The sequence below is a fragment of the Narcine bancroftii genome, chromosome 7 (genome assembly GCF_036971445.1).
Source record: "Narcine bancroftii isolate sNarBan1 chromosome 7, sNarBan1.hap1, whole genome shotgun sequence".
NCBI lineage: Eukaryota > Metazoa > Chordata > Chondrichthyes > Torpediniformes > Narcinidae > Narcine > Narcine bancroftii.
In genome coordinates, this window is record NC_091475.1 from 40,991,007 (window position 1) to 41,005,777 (window position 14,771).

Genomic DNA, 14,771 nt, shown 5'->3' on the forward strand with positions numbered 1-14,771 from the left:
GACAATTCAGGATAAACAAACACATTCCAAAAGCAGTGACCATTCATTCATTTCTGATTCAGAAAGCTTCACTATATCAATCTGTTGGAGAAGATACAGATGTAGTCTGGGTTTTATGTTGAATGTGTACCCTAGCATTCAGTCTCTGACAATATCAATAGTGTGCAGATTTAATGGGAAGAGCATTAGTTCGTGCTACAGGTACTGGCTGCATGAATGTGAAGCAGGCAGTTTGCAATGCCAATCAGTGGGCAATAATGTGATGACTGTTGAACTGTTTGAGGTAAATAATGTAGCTAATGCCATGTGTCAAACATGGAGGATCCAGTATTTAGCAACACCAAAGGCTTCCCCTTTGCTAATTGTTTCAGTACTTGGAGAAAGTATATATTTTGAAATTTCCTCGCGACTCATATACTGGATGATGGATATTTACTTGGTTTTTTCCACAACCAGTAGGACACAGAACTGGCTAGTTTCATCTGCCATTCTCTTTGGGATATATTCTGCTGGGGAGATTGAACAGAGATCAGCCTTGCTTCAAGCAAAGGCTGGAACTGATTATGACTCATGAGTCTCCATGAGAAAGTCTGAGATCAACTAAGATTGAGGGCTTAAACCTAACTACAAAGTATCTTAAGATGCTTAATAAACGTTCAATATTCCTGCCCAGAGACATGCACAAGGGGGCACGAGACAAGCTGCAGCACAATCCAAGCCTAAAAATCAATAAACGTGTAGTTCAAGGATGCACACCCACATGTTCATTCCATAACATTATGGATATGCCCATAATTTCTCCAAAAGTCAGCATATTTAAGATATTTCACATGCCTCTGCTATGGGAGAACGATCAATGTCTTTCAAGCACTGCGAACAGGAATTACTATTAGCTGGTTGAAGTGTTTGTGATGACCTGCAGAAAAGGTACCGAGGTGAAATGAAGGGATCTCTTGGGTTGTCAATATCAGTGGAAAAGTATGAGGAGATTTGGAAGAGATTTGGCTACTACTTTTCTATTCTTACAAACATTCCTGATAGGAAAAGTGCTGGGGCACTCTTAATCTCACTTTCTAGACTATGAGGCTCACTGGCATCAGAGTAAATCCATCTCTTACCTGTGAGGTAATCGAGGTTTTCCAGCATCTTCTTCTCTCGGGAGAAGTCCAATGCAAATGTGTCAAAGGTATCGGTGAGGTTGATTTCCGGTATGAGCACTTGAGAAGATGTCGTTGCCATGGAAACTCTACAGAGCAAAGGAAAAGCAACATAGCTTTGCAAATTTGACTTCCCTAGCTGACTTCCAATAGTTACATTTAAGAAAAATGAATTTCATTGGAATAATATGTTTGGTTGAGATTAAGCAAGGTTTTCCTTACTGTGGGAACTGGAGATTAGAGGATTACTCTTCTGAGGCACAGGAAGGATTCCATTTCTATAACATCTTAGCCCACTATGATTAAAAGTCAATGAAGTCCTTTTGAAGATTATTGACCATTATAACGCAAACTTTTGTTAAATGCTTTATCCATTTTGTACCATTCTGACTCCCCATATGAAGTACTGTTGATGTATTTTTTTTAAATTTTACTGCTCTAGCACCTCCCAAATTAATAGCGGAAAAGAATTGTAGAGGACATTAGAGAAATAAAATAGCATGTTTTATATTCATAATTTCAAACCAAAGCAAACATTTTGAGAGCTCTGGAAAAATCAGGGAAGTGGGATGAATCTGATCTTCAAATGGATCCTTTTGTAACATAAAATGCTACAAATTCATTGTGATGTACAAAATCTCTTGACATTTACCAGAGAAATGAACTACATTTGTCATTTAAGTTTGATGCTGAAGAGAATCAAACTGTTTTGCCTTCAGGGTTATTCAGGATGTATTACTCTTTGATGATAGTTTTCATCTGCCTACTGGACATAATGTTGGAGTCGCTCTAGTGATACACATCAGTGAGTAGGAAGTGGAGTCAGGCAACTTGCAGTAAATTCAATTTGACATTAATTTGTGGCTCCTTGTGACTTTGGGCTTCTTTACTTAATTACGCTGCGTTGCAACTTGCTGGGGAAAAAAAACTCAACAACTCCTAATTCATTGTGGCACATCACTATCCCGAAAGCACACTGACAATACACATCTTCTCATTTCTACACATGACACAAAGTGAGGGTAGGACGAACAGTTCATTACTAAAACTGTGAGGCTTCTTTCCTCTAACTCAGCATGTGGACATTGCTGACATGGGACGGCACAGTTTGCGTAGTGGTCAGTCCAATGCCGTTACAGTACCAGCAATCGGGACTAAGGTTCGGATCCTGTACTGTCTGTAAGGATTTGGTTCTCCATGGGTCTGCATGGGTTTTCCCTGGGGGAGGGGCTCCGGTTTCCTCCCACCATTTGAAACGTACAGGTTGCAGGTTACTTGGGTGTAATTGAGCAGCACAGGCTTTTGGGCTGAAATGGCCTGTTACCGTGCTGTTTTTCTAAATTAAAAAAAAATTTAATTTAAAAAAATAATTTATTTAAAAAGTTTAAAATTGGAAATTTAAATATTGACCATCCCTAATTGTCCCCCAAACTAAAAAGGAAAAGTTGCCAGCTGTTCACCCGATCTATGCCTCTCATTATCTTGTAGACTGCCATTAAGTCATTTTTAATCCTTCTTTACTCCAAAAAGAAAAGCCCCGGCTCTGTTAATCTTGCTTTGTAAGGCAGGTTCTCCAATCCAGGCATCATCCTGAAAATAAAATCTCCTCTGCACCCACTCCATAGCTTCTACATCCTAGAATGAGGTGACCAGTGCTGAATACAATACTCCAAGTGTGGTCTAACCAGAGTTTTATAGCATATAGAGAGACATTCCTCAATGACATACTCTTCCTTCAAATCTGACTTTTCAAAGTGCATCATTTCACACTTATCTTAATTGAACTCCATCTGCCACTTTCTGCCCAACTTTGCATCCTCTCTATATCCTGTTGTAACACTACCCACATAACCTCCAACCTACGTGTTATCTGCAAACTTACAGACCCATCCCTCAATTTCTTCATCCAGGTCATTTATAAAAATCAGAAAGAGCAGGGGTCTTAGAACAGATCACTATGGAACTCCACTAGCCACTCACCTCCAGGCAGAATATGTTTCATCCATTACTACCCTCTGCTTTCTGCAGGCAAGCCAATTCTGAATCTACACAGCCAAGGTTCCATGGATCCCATGCCTCATGACTTTCTGAATGAGTCTACCATGGCGAACTTGTCAAATGCCTTACTAAAATGCACATACACCACATTTACCACCTACCTTTATCAATTTCTTTTGTTACTTCCTTGAAAAACTCAATTAGACTTGTGGGGCATGAACTACCGATCACAAACCCATGAAGACTATATTTCTGAAAATTTTCATTAATCCTGTCCTTAACATCCCTCTCCAATAGTTTGCCCATCACTGTCACAAGACTCACTGGTCCATAATTCCTAGGATTCATTCTGTGGCAGGCTGCACCAAAGGAAAATACAGGCACAATACTGTTTGGGGCAACACAGCTTTATTCCACTCACATACAGATCTAGTTGGCTGCTAGCTGCTTACAGCAGTGATCCCGGGGGGAGAGAGAGAGCACACGGTTGGGACCTCGGCTTTATACCATGGGCCCTCTGGAACCACCTGGTGGTCGGATGTCATTAGGCCGGGTCCCATGTCTCTAGGCCACCTGTTGGCTGAATGATGTACAGCAGTGCATCATCACACATTCTATTACCTTTTTGAACAAGGGGACAACATTTGTCCTTTTCCAAACCTCTAGAACCTTCCCTGTGGTCAGGGAGGGTGCAAAGATCATTGCCACAGCCCCAGCAATCTTTTCCCTCGCTTCCTGTAGTAACTTGGGGTACATCTCATCCGGTCCCGGGGACTTATCAATCCTAATGTTTTTAAGAAGATTCAGCATTTCCTCCTTCTTAATCTCAATGTGTTCCAGCATACAAGCTTATTGTATACTGACCTCTAATTTACCAAGTTCTCTCTCTCTCCAGGGGAGAATGAAGCAAAGTGTTCATTAAAACCTCCCCTACTTCCTCTGCCTCCAAGCATATGTTGCCTCCTTTATCCTGAACTGACCTACCCTCACACTCAACATTCTGTTCTTAACATATGCATAGAACACCTTAAGGATTTCCTTAACCCTGCTTGCCAAGGCCCTCTCGTGCCCCCTTCTAGCTCTCCTAAGTCTTTTCTTGTTCCTTCCTGGCTACCATACAATTCTCAGGAGCCCTTCCTTTCTTTGGCATCCTAAACCTTCTGTCTGTTTTCTTCTTCTGCTTAACTAGCTGCCTCACCTCTTTTGTCATCCATGGTTCCCTTATCTTACCATCTTTTCCCTGTTGCAGTGGGACAAACCTATTGTGAACCCTCTGCAAGTGATCGCGAAACATCCTCCACATTACTTCTGTGCTTTTTCCTGAGAACATCTGTTCCCATTTTACTGTCCACAATTCCAGCCTAATTCAATCATAATTAACCCTTCCCCAGTTAAACACTTTACCATTTGGTCTACTCCTATCCTTGACCCTAATCATACTAAAGGTCAGGGAATTGTGGTCAATAGCCATTGAGGTACTATTTTGTTTGAAGCGTTGTCTATGCTGCAGTTGGAAACATGACAGCCACTGTGTGCGTAGGACTGTCAGCAAATGACCAAATATTCCCTATTTTAAACAGAAAACAAGAGCAGGCCATTAAGCCCATTGACTCTGCTTCACCATTCAATGTGATCACGTGTGCCTGGTTCTTGCTTTCTCCCCATATCCCTTGCTCCCTTTAACATTAAAAATTGTATCCACTTCCTCCATGAATATGTGCAAAAGAGTAAGTAATTGAGCAGTCTCTGGTGGAGAATTCCATAGGATCCCCTTCCTCTGGGGGATGGTATTACTCCTGTCTCCATTCTAAATGGATACTCTGTACTCTGAGTCTGTCACCCCAGCCTCTGAACACTCCAGCAATTGGGAACATCCTATCTGCATCTCGTCATTTTGGAATGTTTTCACTTTCCATCAGATGCCCTCTTGTTCTTCTGTTCTTCATTAAAAGGAGGCCTAAAGGACTCGAGTTCTCCTCACAGATCAGTCCTGCCAATCCAGGATTCAGTCCACCAACACTGGTCAAGGGTTGGTATCAATCCCACCAACCACAATCTAGTGAAGTACCAGCTGGACTGTGCACAAGGCTCTGGAATGGGACCCAAGTCCACAGAAACCTGATCCAGATGTGAGAGTATTGTCATTGTGACAGAGGTTGCCAGCAAGTGTGCTGGTTCAGCCAGAAACTCACAAGAGCTACTTAGATATTCTTTCTGGCGTTCCATTGGAAGACATGGCGTCTGTATGGGAAGAGGTGGCCTGGCTGGCAGTAGGCTGGCTGAAAGTGCTCGGACATTTAGCTAGCATTAATATAAAGCCCTCTCTGCCAAAAGGATTAGAAACAGCTCAATTCCTGGATGGCTGAAAATGAACAGCAGTTGAGGTTCTGGGAATCAGATTACAGAGAAAATGTGCTCTGAAAATGGAAAGAATTGCACTGGGACTTCGGAAAATTTAACCCACTGCTTTTTCCTTCATCATCCAGCTGGAGTGAGGGGTGGGTGTTAGTGCAGTCTGGGGTAACTCAGTTCTCTACTTCCATTCCAAACTAACCATCTGTGGCAGATACTGCCTGACCGCCTGGTTGTTTCCAGCAGTTTATATTTTACTTCAGATTTCATCTGATTCTTCTGTTAGTCCTTTCCCATTTATAGTCTCCCAACTCTTAACACCATCCTAATCCTCACTTGGTACAGCCCTTGGCAACATCACCAGCATTAGATTCCAACATGTTGGCAGCACCTAGTCTTCCCGCATCACCATTCCCTCTCAGTCTCTTTCCTTTCTCCAATCCGCTTGCCTGACATCTCAATGAGAAGAAATTTACCCTTATTCAATACATGGAAAACAAAAGCTATTGTTTTCTGCCCTGCCATAAACTCCACCAACTCCAAGCCCATTCCCTGCCAACTAAGGCTGAAACTGCCCCTGAGTTGATGTTCTGCCTCAATAATGCCCCCATCTCCAGATCAGATATTTCCTCCTCTATATCATTGATCATATCTGCCCGGACAGGAGTTCATCAGATGTTTGAATGTTATTGTCTCAAGCCTGGCCAACTTTCCAATTTCTTCCCCCTGTAGCCTTCAGCACGACTGGGCGCTTGTTTAATTTGGGTCATCTTGGGTGTTTTCTCACTGACTAAGATGGCCTTACCATTTGCGCGATGCCTCATGTTATTTTCAAATCCTTCATCATCCTGCTCTTCTCCCCCACACACCCCCCTCCCTTCTCCAACCCATACATGTGCTATCTACAAAATTCAGTGCAGCTGCTCTAACACCACCTCTCAAACCTGTGCCGCAGAAAAGAGAAGGGTAGAAGGAGCAAGGGAACATCAAGCTCAAGTTCTCTTCCCATCCCACCTTGGAAAGATACCACTGAATCCTCTAAATCCCACAACTCCCATCTCTATGGGAAAACCTTCACCTGAAGGACTGCAGTGATTCATGAATGTGGCTCACCATCAATTTCTCAAGGGGATTTGGTGATGGGAAATAAATATTGGCCTGCCAGCAATGCCCAGATCTTGAGAAATAAATTTTAAAAATCTGCAATCCTCCAGTTCTAACCTCTTGTGCATCTGGATTCCAGAGCTCCAACATCAGTTGTCTGGACTCAAAACTCTGGAATTCTCTTCCTAAAACTTATTTACAAGATAGAGTAATCACTGGCCATCTCCAATTGATGATTGGAGATTTATTTTTCAGATTTTTCTCAGTATCTGGGCAGAAATGGTGTCCAATCAAAAACACTGTACTTCAGACGAGGTGCAGACCCAAGGCCCAATCTGGTGACATTTGAATTCCCATGGCACTATCCAAAGGTAGGTTTTCTTGGTGCCCAAGGGAAGCTACCTGAATCCTGTGATTGGGGTATGCTGTCCATTCCCAGGGGCCCTGAGATGCTGATGGGGAAGGGTTGGCTCCTCAATGATCTGTTGAAAACAGTAAGCAACTTGCCATAGCATTTCAGAACACCAAGACAGAGAAGGCCATGGGCCAAGTCCAGCACTGGACTCTTCAAAATACAACTTTTCACATTCCCTTTGAGCTTTTTGAGTTCACTGGAACTTGTATTTTTCTATTGTATAACATCTTTAAAAACAAGTGAACTAAAAGTTTGTTGCCCTTCCAAAAATTTAATACTTGAGATGAATAAGAACAACATTTGATAGTCTGGAAAACCTGCTTGTCTGGCACCACTAAACTCCTGAGTCTCATTAATGGAGTTATACTGTAAATGGGCACTCGATGGCCAGCATGGACATAACAGGGTGAAGTTCAGCTAAATTACTCCATGGTACTTAAGTACATCGGTGTGGAACTCATGTAATTCAGATCAGATAACGATCACAGGTTTCTTTCCCCTAAAGAAGCCTTTTACATGTTTATGTCAATCCAGCAGTGGCGGATTAACTACAACCTGGGCCCTAGGCTGAGCCCCCTGCAGGGGCGTAGCCATGTTTTAACATTAGGGGGAGCAAGAACACATAATAAAGGCGCCATGTCCGTGCACACACAGTTTTCAACCAGCATACACACGCGCATACACCCCACCCCACCCCCCCTAAATTGGCAGCCGCAGCCAGGCACCTTTGCTTCTGCTGACCACAAAACACTGCTCTTTGTGTGTTTGTCCTTCAGATCGGTCGTGGCGTGGGGAGAGACTTTCTGATCACTCGTCTTTCGCTTGGTGGTGCTTGTGCAGACAAGACTAAATTTGCAGCGCAGACTGGTACTGCCTCAATCCCCCCTTCCCCCTTTCAACTTTTTCTCTTTCTCTCTCCCTCTCCCTCCAGCGAGCTTGGAGACCATCTGCCATTAGAATGTTCCACCTCCTTCCCTGTATTCACCAGTGCCATTGCCTAAGAGCATTGGGATGGAGAGGGAAGGGAAGAGAGCAAAGCATACAGCCCTGCACACAGGCAGGCTCTGCATTTAATTGATCACATCCCATTTGAGTGGAATGAGTTGCCAATAATTTCAACTAGTGAACCAATGACTGCATTTAAAATTTAACTATTATTTAATAAAATCACATATATTTTACATTTTAAGTAATTTTATAATGAAAATCCACTCCGTTCTTATTTCACCTACAACCCCAATGTGAAAACAAACCCTTTTTGATTAAAGTTATTTTAGTGCTTGAATTAAAATGATAAGGATTGGCCTACTACCACACAGCCACACCAAACTCCGATGTGCATGTGCGGTAGGCCAAGGGGGTAGGGGAGGGTTCGGAGTTGGGTCTCGGGCGTTGGGAGCTCCTGGCTCTGGTGACCCCAGCTTCTGAAGCCCGACTCCGAACACTTCCCTTGGCCTACCTGAACTGTGGGGCACAATTTGCCAATCAATTCAGTTTTTAAATAAAACAAACATTTTACTAACAGCTCTCACCTCTCAGGCTCTCCCTCTCCGATTTACTATTCAAACATCAAATACTTTTCATGCCTTGTGTTCGCATAATTCATGCTTGTGCAGCATGTGATCTATGGCAGCTAATAGTCCAATCAGCAGGGAGCACACACAAGGAGATGGCAGAGCAGATCAGTGGTGCCTGTTTTTTGAACTGTGGTCTCACAGTTCAAAAACAGGCACCACTTTTGAACAAATGTGCTTGGGAGAGCAGTCGCTTCCCTGCACCCTCTTAGCTATGCCATTGCCTCCCGAAAGCTTCCATTGTATCCCTTTTCTCCTGCAAGCCAACCTGACACAATTTCGGACATGAAGTCCTGACACCAACCAGTTCTGGCTTGAACCCTCTTGCCCAGATCTGTTTTTTACACCCCCTTTTCTCCTGAAGTGTTGACAATGCGAATTCAATGTGGCTGCAGGGAAAGGGGAATCTGGTTGTGGGCGAAGGAGGCCGTGAGCGCAAGTTGCCAGTTCTGTGCAGGGCTACGGACTCAGACATGTTGGCATTATTATAATGAAATGCACCATAAATAAAATGTCTTTTTAAAAATCTTAAACTCCCAGTCCAACCACAGACAAAAACAGGCCAGTGACAGCACTGCCGCTAGCTCATGTGCAATTTGGGGGTTTCTCGCAATCTGGCAGGTTTAGGAAATAAATATCAGAGAACTTCTGGTGAAGCCCCTGGGGAAAACTCACGCAGACACAGGGAGAACATACAAACTCCTTACAGACAGCGTGGGATACGAACCCGGTCTCGATCGCTGGTGCTGGGGTTGACAGGTATTCTTTTAATAACATGGCAAGAGGTCAAATTTACACTTCTACAACTAGTGGCAGATTAACTATCAGGCTGAGTAATGAACCTCATTGTTTTTGTTAAGCCAGTTTAATCAGACCATGATGCATCTGGCCCCCTTACCTTCTGGGCCCCTAGGCTTCAGCCTACTTAGACTAATGGTTAATCTGCCCTGCAATCTAGTCACTTTCCTGACAATCCTGACTAAAATACCTAGAAATAAAAAGCATTCAGCCAAGTTCAAAAGGTACAAACTGGTGGTGTAAGATTCAACTCAAGTCATCTAGACCAACCTTTGTCTTTCCACTCACATACCACTTTAAGTATTCCTATGCCATAGATGCTCTGTGATTAGTAAGGGATTGCTTAAGGTGGCAAGTGAGTGGAAAGAAAAAGTTTCAAAACCACTGTTTTAATTATACCTAATTGACTTGTTATGTGCACGGTTTCATAACTCTAAAGGAAATGGCCCAATGACAATTTTTCTCAAGCAAAATATTTCAGTAACAATTGGGTCCAGAGTAGTGATTCTCAACCTTCCTTTCCCACTCATAGATCACCTTAAGCAATCCCTTAGTAATCACAGAGCTCCGATGGTATAGGGATGACTTAAAGTGGAATGTGAGTGGAAAAAAAAAGGTTGAGAACCACTAATCTGGATAATTACTAAAAGAACTCAAACCCCTATATTCGTACGTAACAGAGGAGGCAGCACTAACTGGAAAATGAAACCCTGTCAGCATCAAGCACTCAACAAGAAGATCAGCTTATTACAATGAGACAGGGCAGCCCGGTTAGTGTAGGGTTTACCACAACGCTGTTACAGTGCTAGTCATCAGGACCAGGGTTTGGAACCCGTGATGTTTGTAAGGAGTTTGTATGCACTCCCCGTAACTGCATGGATTTTTTCCAGGGGCCTTGGTTTCCCCCCACCATTTAAAAACATACCAGGGGTCGTAGGGCAGTTGGGTGTAATTAGGGCAGCACGGGTTTGTAGGCCAAGAGCCTGTAACTGTGCTGTAGGTCTAAATTTAAATTTACAAGTTCAAGGCTTTGAAATGATGTGAGGTTCCATTGGTAACAAATACAGAACATTCTAGGTGTTATAAATCTGTGAGGTTCCAGTCAGTCATTGGGAAACCAAATTTTAAGTGACTGATGCTATGCTCCCTTACCTTTCAGAGATATTTTTAGCCGTCTGCAAGAAGCGAGCATGATCATTCTCTTTCAGTGTCTGCTCTGCTTGAGTAATGAGGGAACCAGATCGCTCAATGGACTGCTTGCAGTTGGCGATCTGCTGGGCCAATTTCCGCAGGCGCACCACCTTCAAAGAAACCAAAGGAGGTCACGGAAAGACCTTGGATGTACTGTGCCTACACACATTATGCACATGCACACATAGATTCATTTACAAAGGCACACATGTATACACATATGCACCAATGCACATAGCTACATAGATGCACAAACACACAGATGCATGTACACATGCATGCACACACAAACACATGTGTATTCATACGCACAGATATACTCACCTCTGAGTACACACCAGATGCACACACGCATTCACAAATATGCACACTCAAGTGCGTCGCATGCAAGCGCACACTGTTTCCATTAGATATTCCCTGATCAACCAGGGCAGGGTGATGAGAAACCTTTGTCCATGACAAGTTATCTCAATCCATCGAGGGAGATGAAAACAGATTCAATAATGGATTTCAAATGGGAACTGGGAAAAGAGTGATAAAAATGGGGTTGATGTGGATCTTCTTCAAACTTTACACACCTTCCCACCGTGAGTAATGGTTGATCCCAAGGTTCCCACTGAGGGGCTGGTCCACCAGGGGGTGATTCCAAGGAAGAATTGGAGCCAAAATCAGAGCTGTGGAAATGGGAGATAGTTGCTTGGTCCCCATAATAACTAGGGTGGGATTTCCAGTTTTTTTTTTAAATGTGATTCCCAAAACCTCTTTTGATTTTGAAATTGGTGGAAAGTCTTGGAGTGCGGGTAAATGGAAAGGGTGCCCAATACCTTTGGTAGTGGCGTAAAAGCTTTAGGCAGCTTTCAGGATGAGTCCAGAGCCTAATAGCCTGACTGTGTCTGGGATTGTCTGATCGCGGAAGCTAAGCAGGCTCGGGCCTGGTCAGTACTTTGAGGGGAGACCGCCTAGGAACACCAGGTGCTGTAGGTTTCTGTGAGGGGCGCTGGACAAAGTGTCTTATGGTAGACAAAGGTTAAAGAATTTTATGCATTTTACATTCTAAATGTAGCATTATGTGACAACCTTTACCGGCAGCAGCCATGAGTGGATCTTTGGTAATGGATGGAAGGAGTACACTTAGCACCTTTGATGATCAGTATGAACAGTCTGTGTCAAAGGGCCTGCTTCTGTGCTCCATGACTCTCCAATGAGCATTGGCACCCTTGCCAATACAGCAAAGGGTTCAAAGAAAAAAATGATCTTGATCAAAGTGGCATTGTGCAGAGATTTGGAAAGCAACAAAAGTCCCAGAGAAATGTCTGCACCATGATACTCTTTCCCCAGTCATTACAGTGCATTAACCCCTTTCAATCAACTCATTTCCACCATAGGCTGCATGGCAGATAGGATATTGTCACTATTTGGGATTGGCCTCTTGCTTTGTTGCTGCTCAATTCCTTTGGGGAGCAAACATTTCCTTCCTTCCTGTTCCCATTACAGGAGTTGGGGGGGTTGGGGGGGGGAGGTGGTGCAGCAGAGAGCTGACGTAAGCTTAGTTAGGTCCAAGGTGGTAGTTCAGGAAATCACCTGTTAGCTCACTGACAAAATAATCATAATTTAATGACAATGATTAAAGTTTCTGAGGGCCCCCCAGATCATAGTTCATTACGCCTGGCAAAAAATATGCCTGCCTCATGCATCAGAATGTCTAACTGATTTCACCAAAGTATTTGTGCTGTTGTGGTTCACTCTCTGCCTTCCCAAATAGCCTCTGGTCCAGAGGTTTTGATGCACAACTCCCTGCAACGTCTAGGGATAGTTCAAGTTTGTTTTCATTCCAACAAATACAACCCAACAAAACAGTGTTCCCCGGTCCTCAGTGCAAAAACATGCTGCTTTCAAAAGCTGCCTTCTAACCAAGTGCTTCACACTAAGCCTCATCAATGCCCTGCACACACAAGCATCCAGGGCAATATTCCTCCCTTACCACATACCATCCAGATCAGGAAGTTGAAATTTGCAACCCCCCCACTCCCCACACAAAATCTGGCTGGCGATTACAAGTTTTGTGACCATCTTTGCTGAATTAGGAATTGTCAGAATGTGAAGCAATGATAGGCAAGTGGAGGTGAGACATGGATTAGCCTTAATCTAACTACAGCAAACAGGAACTGATCCAATGATCATCTCAACCTTCCACCCTTTAATTTATCAATATCAAGAAATTACTGCCCGGGAGCGTAGCATAATGGCGTAGTAAGAAGACATGGAAAATTCCTCTTTTGGCAGAATTAATTAATACCCAACTTCAAAAAAATTTTTTAAAGTATTGAATAATTTTAAAATTCTTCTAGAGGTCTTAAAAGATAGCTGAAAAAAAAGTCTAGAACACAGACTGCAAAAAAAAGCCTATAACTGAAGTTAAAGTGATGGAAGAAACTGGGCCTACTTTGAAGACTTAGCCTCCAATCCTTGTTCCTCTCCAGCTTCGATCTACCAAGCCTCCTCAAACTCAAGCGCCACCTTCTTGGGGAGCTGGAGAAGATGGCGCTGGAGTACGGAAGAAAACTACAGAAATGACTGTAGAATCAATGTGCATGTGTGGGACTTCGCACGTGTGCACAGTGGAAGTGATTGAGTCGGAGTCTGCAGACCTAACTTATACTATGGTAGCAGGTCAAATGAGGGCTAAGGAGAAAGCCTGTTTACAATTTAAACCACTGGTGACTTCTACAGAAGAAGGAGGTAGGAGTGGAAGAGCCAAATCTTGTTCCATAATCACAGGGAGAGGAATCAGAAGAAGGAGCAGATCAATATATTCAAGGTAAAATGGGTGCATATTATGTTACCCCAAAACCTCTTGATCCTTACATTTTTGATAAAATTTTTGAAAAAATTGATTCAAATAGTGAAAAAATGGATACAAATTTTGCTGAAGTGAAAGCAGATTTTACTACTCAATTGGGAGCTATTAGAGAAGAAATGACTGCAATGAAGACAGATATGGCAAAGGATAATAAAACTGTTGATAACATTAAAGTTCAAAAATTTGAAGACAACTTTCAGGAATGTCATATGGAGGGAGAAGAATGTTAAAATACAGTTAACAAGATAGAAGATTCTTTTAAGGTGTGGGAAAATCAGAAGAAAGATTTACTGCAAAAAGTTGATATGTTGGAAAATCAGAGTAGAAAAAATTGTTGGTTTGCCTGAGGACTTTGAGGGCACTAATCCAGTCCAATTTTTTCAATATTGGCTAGGCTGCCTGAAATTTTGGGACCAGAGAATTTTCCAAATGGTTTGGAACTTGATAGAGCACACAAAGCTGTAAGGAAAAAAACATATCTGGGACAACCGCCATGCTCTATTTTGATTAAATATTTAAGTTACCAAGATAGAGAAATGATTTTGAAAATGGCAGTTCAAAAAGCCAGGGAAACAACAAAGCCCTTTAATGGTTCAGAATAATAGAGTATTCTTCTATGCAGATTTGAGTAATGAAATTGTTAAAAAAGAAAAGAATTTAACCCAGCAAAGTCAGTTTTGTGGAAGAAGGGATATAGATTTGCTTTTTGAAATCCAGTAGTTCTTAAAGTTTTTTATGGACAATTTCAAGCACAATTTTTTGAAAATGTATCTGAAGCTTTGGAATTTGCCAATTCATTGCCTAATGATAAGCAGAATGGAAGACAACGTTATTCGTCTCAACAAATGGAAGGGGGTTAAGAAAAATCGAAGGGAGAGATTTCAACAGGAAGTCAAAAACCAACTGAGATTCAAGTTGAAATTGATGATGATCAAGTCAACAGAGTCCTTGAAGAAGCTTACCATACTTCACTGAATAATTGAAATTAAATTGTGATATTCTGTCTGTGAGAGGCAGATTCTTTTTTTCCTGCTTTCCTCTTCTGAGGGCTCATGCCACCAGTTACGAGAGCCACTTCTTGTAATTAAGGGAGTTAGTGCTGACCTAATCAGCGCTTTTGGGTTTTTTCTTTTATTATTATTTGGGGTTTCTTACTTTCTATCTTTGGAGATGTTACGTCTTGAAAGTTGGCTGTGGAGCTGGGACAACCTGGGATGGTGAAGAGAGCTGAGTATTTAAAAAATTATATTATGGCAACACATAGTTTCAATTATGTAATGTTTAATGTGAATGGACTCAATAATCCAATTAAAAGGAAAAGT

At 42.4% G+C, this 14,771-nt stretch overlaps 1 protein-coding gene across 3 annotated transcripts in view; it reads right to left on the reverse strand.

The window, feature by feature from the left end:
• The window catches only part of LOC138738813 (E3 ubiquitin-protein ligase Midline-1), a 297,248-nt gene that overhangs the window by 20,540 nt on the left and 261,937 nt on the right, over window positions 1-14,771 (reverse strand). For all 3 annotated transcript variants that reach the window (XM_069889801.1, XM_069889802.1, XM_069889800.1), the window contains exons 5-6: window positions 10,551-10,699; window positions 1,119-1,246 (exon numbers count right to left, since the gene is read on the reverse strand). In XM_069889801.1, the coding sequence (XP_069745902.1) occupies window positions 1,119-1,246; window positions 10,551-10,699 (277 nt within the window). The remainder of the gene's footprint in view (window positions 1-1,118; window positions 1,247-10,550; window positions 10,700-14,771) is intronic.